The sequence below is a fragment of the Sapajus apella genome, unplaced genomic scaffold (genome assembly GCF_009761245.1).
Source record: "Sapajus apella isolate SASKATOON/1434 unplaced genomic scaffold, GSC_monkey_1.0 scaffold12, whole genome shotgun sequence".
Taxonomy (NCBI): Eukaryota; Metazoa; Chordata; class Mammalia; order Primates; family Cebidae; genus Sapajus; species Sapajus apella.
This window is the reverse complement of record NW_022436952.1, coordinates 17,566,962-17,576,642: the sequence shown is the minus strand read 5'-3', so window position 1 is coordinate 17,576,642 and position 9,681 is coordinate 17,566,962. Positions and strand designations below refer to the sequence as shown.

At 54.4% G+C, this 9,681-nt stretch overlaps 1 protein-coding gene across 1 annotated transcript in view; it reads left to right on the top strand.

Annotated features, from left to right (window-relative positions):
- Window positions 1–4,225: 4,225 nt before the first annotated feature.
- The window catches only part of ADORA2B (adenosine A2b receptor), a 30,764-nt gene continuing 25,308 nt past the window's right edge, over window positions 4,226–9,681 (top strand). Inside the window, exon 1 of the mRNA XM_032280206.1 lies at window positions 4,226–4,881. Within this exon, the coding sequence (XP_032136097.1) occupies window positions 4,358–4,881 (524 nt within the window). The 5' untranslated portion in view covers window positions 4,226–4,357. The remainder of the gene's footprint in view (window positions 4,882–9,681) is intronic.

The following is a 9,681-nucleotide window of genomic DNA, read 5'->3' as shown; positions in this document are numbered from 1 at the left end:
CAATGGCGCGATCTCGGCTCACCGCAACCTCCGCCTCCTGGGTTCAGGCAGTTCTCCTGCCTCAACCTCCTGAGTAGCTGGGATTACAGGCACGTGCCACCATGCCCAGCTAATGTTTTGTATTTTTAGTAGAGACGGGGTTTCACCATGTTGACCAGGATGGTCTCGATCTCTTGACCTCGTGATCCACCTGCCTCGGCCTCCCAAAGTGCTGGGATTACAGGCTTGAGCCACCGTGCCCGGCCTGTTACTGTACTTTTCAACTCCACAATTTCTATTCGAGTCTTCATCATTTCCATCTCTTTTTTGAGATTCTCTATTTGGTGAGGCATCTTTCTTTTAATCTCTATTTAGTGAAACATCTTTCTTTTAATTCTTTAGGCATGATTCCCTTTTAATTTTTTGTTTTTATTTTATTATATATATATATATATATATATTTTTTTTTTTTTTTGAGTCGGAGTTTCGCCCTTGTTACCCAGGCTGGAGTGCAATGGCGCAATCTCGGCTCACCGCAACCTCCGCCTCCTGGGTTCAGACAATTATCCTGCCTCAGCCTCCTGAGTAGCTGGGATTACAGGCACGCGCCACCATGCCCAGCTAATTTTTTGTATTTTTAGTAGAGACGGGGTTTCACCATTTTGACCAGGATGGTCTCGATCTCTTGACCTCATGATCCACCCGCCTCGGCCTCCCAAAGTGCTGGGATTACAGGCGTGAGCCACCGCGCCCGGCCTATTTTATATATTTTTTGGAGACACAGTCTCTCTTGTCACCCAGGCTGGAGTGCAGTTGTGCAATCTTGGCTCACTGCAAGCTTCACCTCCCAGTTTCAGAAGATTTTCATGCCTCAGCCTCCCAAGTAGCTGGGATTATAGGCGTGAGCTATGATGCCTGACTAATTTTGTATTTTTTTAGTAGAGATGGGATTTCTCCATGTTGGCCAGGCTGGTCTGACTCCTGACCTCAGGTGATCCACCTGCCTTAGCCTCCCAAAGTGCTGGGATTACAGGCATGAGCCACTGTGCCTGGCCTTTTTTAGTTTTTTTGAACATGTTTAAAATAGCTGATTTAAAAATCTTTGTCTAGGCCCCAGGCACGTGGCTCATACCTGTAGTTTCAGCACTTTGGGCATCTGAAGCAGAAGGATCACTTGCAGCCGAGAGTTTGAGACCAGGCTGGAAGACAAAATGAGACCCCCATCTCTACAAAAATAATTAAAAATTAGCCACCATGGTGGCATATGTCCATAGTCTCAGCTACTCAGGAGGCTAAGATGAAAGGATCACTGGATCCCAGCAGTTTGAGACTGCAGTGAATCATGATCGTGCCACTGCACTCCAGCCTGGACAACAGAGTGAGACCCTATCTCTAAAAAAAAATTAAATAAAAATAAATAAACATGTATACATACAATCTTTGCCTAGTAAACCCAACATCTCGGCTTTCTCAGGAACAGTTTCTATTGTTTCTTTCTTCTCCTGTATGTGGGCCATATTTTCCTTTTTTATATGCATGTCTTGGAATTTTTTGTTGAAAGCAGCACATTTAAAATAATAAAACGTGGCAATTCTGAATATTGGATCCTGCCATTCTAGGGTTTCTGGTTGATACTGTTTGTTGCTGTTTTTGCTGTTTGTTTATTTAGTGAATTTCCTGGACAAATTCTATGATGTCTGTATTTTTTGTCTTGTGCAGGAGCTGAAGTCTCTTCCTAGTTAGCTTAGTGGTCAGCTGATAATTGTATAGCAATTTCCTTAAATGCCTTGAATCTTTTTGCCTTTGCAAAAGGGCTTAGTGTGTGTGTTGGGGTACATTTTCAATGCTCTAGCAGACGATTGACAACTCTACTTTAGACTTCATTTCCTGCTTATGTACAGCCTCAAAGTCAGCCAAAGGTGACAGATTATGGCATTTGCATCTCTCTCCTGGGCCTATGCACATGCACAAGGCCTTACATATTCCCAGGAATAAGAGATTTTCTTTTCTTTTCTTTTTTTTTTTTTTTAAGACAGAGTTTCGCTCTTCTTGCCCAGGCTGGAGTGCAATGGTGTGATACTGGCTCACTGCAACCTCCACCTTTCAGGTTCAAGCAATTATCCTGCCTCAGCCTCCTGAGTAGCTTGGGATTACAGGCACCTGCCACCACACCCGGCTAGTTTTTGTATTTTTAGTAGAGACGGGATTTCACCACGTTGGTCAAGCTGGTCTTGTTGGTCAAGTTGGTCCACCTGCCTCGGCCTCCCAAAGTGCTGGGATTGCAAGCATGAGTCACTGCGCCTGACCTGAATAAGAACTTTCAAAGCCTCCTATGGACATCTCATTTTTTGGTTTTTCTTTTTAATTTTTTACCAGCCTCTTGTTAATCCTGCCTGGTGTTGCCTTCTCAGGTAACTGCAGTGTAAACTTTTCTCTCACCCACCCCTAAACACACTTTTCCACACCCTCAGTGCCATTTCCTCAAGACAGTTTTATCATGCTCGTTGTGGGGGACCATATCTGTAATCCCAGAACTTTGGGAAGCAAAGGTGAGTGGATCACTTGAGCCCTACATTGGCCAGGCTGGTCTTGAGCCCCTGGCCTCAAATGGTCCTCCCACCTTGGCCTCCCAAAGTGTTGGGATTATAGGTATGAGCTATGTTGTTGTTGTTACAGCTTCGTTGAGATATAATTTATGTGACGCATAATGCATCCCTTCCAAATGTACAGTTCAGTGGCTTTGGGGTATATTCACAGAACTGTACAACCATCACCACATTGAGGTGTTTTTTTTTTTTTTTTTTTTTTTTGAGATGGAGCTTTGCTGTGTCACCAGGCTGGAGTGCAGTGGCACGATCTTGGCTCACTGCAACCTCTGCCTGCTTGGTTCAGGCCATTCTCCTGCCTCTGCCTCTCTAGTAGCTGGGACTCCAGGTGCACGCCACTACGCCCAGCTAATTTTTGTATTTTTAGCAGAGACGGGGTTTCACCATGTTGGCCAGGATCATCTCCATCTCCTGACCTCGTGATTCGCCCGCCTGGGCTTCCCAAGGTTCTGGGGTTACAGGCATGAGCCACCGCGCCCAACCGAGAAAAATTATATCACCCTAAAAAATCCTGTACTCTTTAGCAGTCACCCCATGTTTTGTTTTATGCTTAACATGATTTTACAAGCATCTTTTCCTGTTGCTGGAAAATCTCCTTATCCATTCTCTTTGGTGACTGCCAGCAAAGGCTTTCGGGAGGCGAAATAGAGTGGCCAGGCTCTAGAACTGCGGTGTTGGTGAGGACTGCAGAAGCTGAGGACGCACAGGCAGAGAGGCAGCGACGGCAGAAGCAGGTGGTGAGGAGGGACTCCAGGCAGGACTTTGCGGGTAGAGGAAAGCAAGGCTCTGGAAGCAGAATCAACAGCACTGCTGATCCCTGGGAGGAGGAGAAAGGCGGAGGCTCAGGTGTCAGCGAACTTCCTAGGGTGGGTGAGGGTTGCGAGGTCAATGACGAATGGAGGCCCAGGAAAAGGCGGCAGCACAGGTTTGGGGAGAATTCGAGATGAGCTTGGTTTTGGACTTGTTGGATCTGGGGGCACCAGTCTGTCTCCCGGCGAGTCAGTGGGATGCTTGGACCTGGCCCTCAGGAGGCGTTTAGGGTTGAAGCGAGAGACTTGGGAGTTAAGGGTGTGAGGGCCACGTGGGGGGCCTCGGGAGCCTGTGCCGATCCAGGGTGTGAAGAACAGAGGGCCTGGGGAACACTGGTATTTTCAGGCGGTGGACGAGGACGGGACGGACATGAGCTTGTCCTAAGGTAGAAAGCAGAGCGGGGCGTCGGGGCAGTGGCCGGGGGTGGAGGGGGCGCAGAGTAGCGGGCGAGAGTAGAGAACGACGTGGAGCAACTCAGGGACGCGGCCGGGGCTGCAGCGTCCGAGGGCTCCTTGCGGTCCTGCGCCGCGGCCTGGGGACAGCTTGGGTGGGGCCGCGCGGCCCGAGGCTGCCCCACGAACGGGGACTGAGGGCTCGGCTCCCTGCACCCCAACCAGTCGGCCTGCCCCGGGTCCGCAGGGTTAGCATGGAGTTCTCAGCTCGCCGCGTCCGGGGGTGCGTGACCCTGGGGGGTCCTCTTGCGGCGGCTCCTGGGATCCCCGGCGCCCCGGGCAGATCCCTGCCCCATCCCAGGAGCCGCCCAGACTGGACGGCAGTGCGAGCACTGGGACGCAGCCTCCGAGCTCCAGCGTGACTGGGAGTTGGGGCAATTTGTTAGTTACCCGCCGCCACCAAAACGCGGCGCAGTGCCGAGACCAGAGGGGCCCCGCGTTAGCGCGAACTTCGGGCGCGGCGAGGGGGTGGTGCTCCGCCCAGTCCGAGAAGGGCGGGCGCGCCGGCCAATGGGTGCCGCCTCTTGGCCGCGGATCCGACCCCTGGGTCCTGGCCCCCAGTGCCTCAGCCCCAAGGCTCAGAAGCGGCCGGCGGAGGCGCGGTGTGGGCGCTGCAGCCATGCCCGGCGGGGCTCATGCAGCTGCCCCGCGCCCGGCCAGGCTCCGGTAGGGGACGCCCGGGGCCCCGCTGGCCCGGCCATGCTGCTGGAGACACAGGATGCACTGTACGTGGCTCTGGAGCTGGTCATCGCTGCGCTGTCGGTGGCGGGCAACGTGCTGGTGTGCGCTGCGGTGGGCACGGCGAGCGCGCTGCAGACGCCCACCAACTACTTCCTGGTGTCCCTGGCTGCGGCCGATGTGGCCGTGGGGCTCTTCGCTATCCCCTTTGCTATTACCATCAGCCTGGGCTTCTGCACTGACTTCTACGGCTGCCTCTTCCTCGCTTGCTTCGTGCTGGTGCTCACGCAGAGCTCCATCTTCAGTCTCCTGGCCGTGGCAGTCGACAGGTACCTGGCTGTCTGTGTCCCTCTCAGGTGAGGTGCGCGGCGTCGCCGGAGCTCGGGGCCCTGTCAGAGCTCCTAAATGGGTCGCCCTCTCCAGTCCCGGGTTCCTCCCTCGGGGACCCCAGACGGGCCAGGCTGGGGGCACTCGGGTCTCATGGAGATCTGGTTCCCATACTGGCCACTCCGCCTCGCCCCTAGACAAGTGCGCCCGGGCACCCAAGGTGTCCCGGATGCTCGTCCCTCTAAGGAGATCTGCGTAGAGACAACTTTAGGGGATCCAGGGAGTGTGCCCACCCCCCACCCGCGCCCGGCGAGGTGTCGGGGTTTCCCCGGAGAAAGCCTCGTCCCGTGAGTGGGTGGAGCCCAGGGCACGTGAGGTTTGGTGATCGCATCTCCACCCCTGCCGCGAAGGCCATTCCTAATATTCGCCGGCAGCGGCGATGTCCGATAGAGCGGCCGCCCCAGAGCAGGCCCGGGGTCCAGAGCGGCGGTCAGACGCGGTCCCGTGGGTGCTACCAGTTCCAGAGGCCGGGGAGGTCCCACCAAGGGCAAGGCTACTTTGGACGCTGGGCATTCGCACCGTCAGGGTGGACACGCATGAACCAGCTTCAGAACGTGCCTGCTGCGGAGAGGCGGCCGGGCCCATCCCAGGGGAAGGTGTCCGTTAACTTTGGGGAACTCTCTATGGACACTTGTTCCTGCGTGTGTAATGGTGACTCAGATCACCTCCATGTACTTTTTTTTTTGAGATGGGATCTTCCTCTGTCACCAGGCTGGAGTGCAGTGGTGCAATCTCAGCTTACTGTAACCTCTGCCTCCTGGGTTCAAGCGATTCTCCTGCCTCAGCTTCTTGTAGAGCTGGGACTAGAGGCCTGCACCACCACACCCAGCTAATTTTTGTGTTTTTTAGTAGAGACAGGGTTTCACCATATTGGCCAGGCTGGTATTGAACTCCTGACCTCGTGATCCACCTACCTCTGCCTCCCAAAGTGCTGGGATTACAGGTGTGAGCCACCATGCCTGGCCTCCTCCATATACTTTTAAAGGAGTTCCAGTGCTTCCTGGTGTCTGGTGAGAGGCCTTGCAGCCTCCCTGCCCTTGTGTAACTGTATCTCCTGCGGCCCTGTCAGGAGCTGGCTGAGAAGTGCAACCAGAATTGCAGAAAATGGTGGCAAACTTAACTGTCCACTCTTTCTCCCACTCAGAGAAAATTTAGGATTCAAGGGATGGAGTCAGCCAGCAATCAGGGTGGATTCCCAGGGGGAGTTGATGACTTCAAAATTGAGGGTTTGTCGAAAGTATTTAATCTCTGTCTTTGGTGCCCGGGCCTCATTGGCATTTTTGAGGAGAGCTTGAGATCTCTTTATATTTGGAGCTGAGACAGGGAACCTAAGTCACAGAGTAGAAAGGAAGGGAAGGAAGTCATTTATTAGGTGCCAGCTCTGTGCCAGGCAGTTTATAATAAATGTGTCCCTAGCAGTCCTTGCAGTACCAGAGGATAGGTGCTCTAACCTGCATCTTGTAGAGAAGGAGGGGTAGCTCAGGGAGGTTGGAGTCTTGCCCAGGATGGTGTATCAGGGACGGGTGTCAGAGCCGGGGCTTGAACTCAGACCTGGCACCGTGTCCCCACCCATGCCATCAGGCCATGCTGCAGGGCCATGTGTGGCACTGGTTTGGGAGACAGGGAGATAAGTGTTCTGCTGTGTCGGGAGGAGGATCTGCCTGGAGTAAACTGGTGGTTGTAGGAGAATGTGTTTGTGGGAACTGAACCGGAGAATGCTCCCAGAAGCCATCTGAGTAGGCAGATGTGTTGAGTCTGGTCCCTGTGGGTTGTGTCCTGGGTCCCAGCAGGAAGAGGAACCTCCTGCTGGGGAGGGCCATGAGCCTCATGTGGGTGTCTGGTCATTCCACGTGCTGCTGCCGGTGCTGTTGGACCAGGAAGCATCGTGCGTCCCATCAGGTGTGACAGCCCAGGGATTTCCAAAAGCGAAGGAGGCACAGTAGTCTCTTCTCCTCTCTTTTGGGTCCCTTCCCCGCCTTTTGGTGTCATCGTTGTTACAGCCTCTTGGATGTTTCACATCCAGCAGGGCAGTCACGAGCCCCAGCCTGAGTTGTCCATCTAATAGAAACCCCTTGGACTTGCCCTGGCAGAGACCCAGAGAGGAGTTACTGCAAGAAGCTCCCAGGCCACAGGGAGCAGGAAGTTCCATGAAAGTTTAAATCTGTTAGTTCTTGTCCGGGTTTGTGCTGGGCGGGGTCTTGAAAAAAATGGGTGTGGGAAAAGCTGTGAATCACAGGTCCTGAACGTCTTTGCATTGCCAAGGGCCGAGGGGAGAACACTGAGGCTCGCCCCATCCTGCCTTCCTGGCCTGGCCACAGAGCTTGGAGGTCTGGAAGAGGTGCACAGGGAGCCCCCCGCTCCCTGCCCCAGAGGTGGTCATCTGACCTGGCCACAGCACCACCCAACCCTAGTAAGTGTGAGTGGTGAACTGGGGCCCCCAGGGCTTCCCTCTGGGGGGCTGGTGCCTGGGACAGGCCTTCCCTCAGCTGGCCAAACAGCTCCTGGCCCCTTGTGAGCAGGTTAAAATACAGATTACAGGGCCCCACCCAGTCGTACTGAATCAGAATCTCTGGAATCCCCAGGATTCCAGCAGTTGTATCTTTAACTAGGGACTTCTGGTTCCACCAATTTGAGAACCCTCCTAGAGTCGGGGCCTGAAGCTCTCCTTACTTGACTGACACAGGCTGGGTGCAGGATGCCCCAAGCTCTGACTTGGCCCTGAGGCCCTCCTGGGGTCTCGGAACTCCAGGTGAGAGTAAAGTTGGAAGTGCCCTGTTTGGGAGGAGGTGTCTCTGCTTTGAAGCCAAGCAATAAGGAGGGCGAGGTGCAGGGAGTGAGGGCTGAAGCCTTAGGAAGGACAGTCCTGGGACCTGCCCCAATTCCTCCCAGTTCACCAGCTCTGAGTGTGAGCCCTGTGGCCGCAGAGACCACAGCCCCCACCTGCCACCGCGTTCCCAAGGTCATTACTGGTGTGAGATGACTGTGTAGAAGGGAGGGGAGCCCGGAGGGAATGCCGGGAACAAATCTGATGCCCTTGGCCTGGCTGGGAAAAGGAGTGTCTGCTCGCACCAGGCACTGCCCTTTGCCTTCAGGGGAGGGCTGGGCACAAACAAAAGTCCATTGCCTCTGGTCAAGTCCACAGACAGCACCTGATGTTGGGGCCTGGCGGGGTCCAGTCCCAGTGGTGCCATCGGGAGTGGGTGTGCAGCTCCTGGGCTGGGGGATGTGGGCATGGACAGGGAGGAGGGTGTGGGCCCTGCCCACACAGCTGCTCCCAGCTCTCACTTCACCCGAAGGCAGGGGCACTTCCTCCTCCCTGCTCCAATCCTGTTCCCTTCAACACCCAGTGTGGAGGCCTTCCCTGCTCCATAGACTCAGTTTCCCTGGCCCTATGGCATTGAGTCTGGCCAGGCCAAGGCCAGCTGTTTTCCTAGTAGAGCTGAAGGAGGGTGGATCGGGGAGGGTTTCGTTGGCCAGATGGGTCCAACGCCGTTTTTGTCTGACCTGTCCCTGGACCTTACCCTGTCACCCTCCCAGCTCTTGCCCCATTGAAGCTTTTCTCTGGGTCTCACATGTCTGGCCTGCAAGGTAGGGATTAAAGACTTCTTAGCAAGACTTTGTGCCTTGCATGAAATGTGGCCTCCATTTAGGGTGGAAGTTGGCAGGGGGTTTCGAATGGTTTTCAAAACTTTAAAAAATTGAGCCAAAGGGCTGGGCTTGGTGACTCACGCCTGTAATCTCAGCACTTTGGGAGGCTGAGGCGGGTGGATCATCTGAGGTCAGGAGTTCAAGACCAGCCTAACCAACATGGTGGAATCCAATCCCTACTAAAAATACCGGGCGTGGTGGCAGGTGCCTGTAACCCAGATACTCGGGAGGCTGAGGCAGGAGAATCGCTTGAACCGGGAAGGCAGAGGTTGCAATGAGCTGAGATTGTGCCACTGCACTCCAGCCTGAGCAACAAGAGCAAAACTACATCTCAAAAAAAAAAAAACAAAAAAATTGAGCTATAGGCCAGGCGCAGTGGCTCATGCCTGTCATCCCAGCAGTTTGGGAGGCCAAGGTCAACAGATCAGTTGAGGCCCCTTATCCTAGCTCACCATGGCCGAGTTCCTTTCCCACCCATGGTCTTTGCACCCCCGTTCCTCGCTTCACCCACCTGGAGAGGCTTCTCAGTCTGGTTTACCACTGTATTTAGTTATCCCATTAAACCACGTCCTTACTTAAGGGTCTGTCTGCTCCCAGTGTGCAAGCTTTGTGGGCAGGGGCCTCGTCTTACACCCCAGGATGCAGCATGATGCTGACACAGGACTGGGAACCACACTTTGGATGAATGCATGAGTGACTGGGTGAAAAGAGCACACGTCAGCCTACATCATACCCAGGGAACAGCTGGACATGTGGGAAGGGAGGGTCCCAGACAGCAGATGTACAGTGAGAGCCCAAGGGCTCTGTGAAACACCAGAAGAGAAGCTGCTCCCACAAGTTCTAATGAACGGAAGACAGGAAAACCATCTTCTGAAAACATCTCATGGGTCTGAGGGACAAAAGGGTGGAGAGGAATGCAGAGGTATCTGGGGGACTGCCAGGCAGCCAGCAGGGGCTATGGGCCAGAGGCCCAGGCTAAGCTGGGGGCTTCGGGTCGTTGGGGCGTGGCCCGTGGGCCCTGGCTCTTGGTCCCATGTACAGGCCAGGAGCCACCCTGTTACCTCCATCAGGGCATCACCCAGGCCTGAGTGTTGTCATTTATCCTCCACTGTTAGTACACA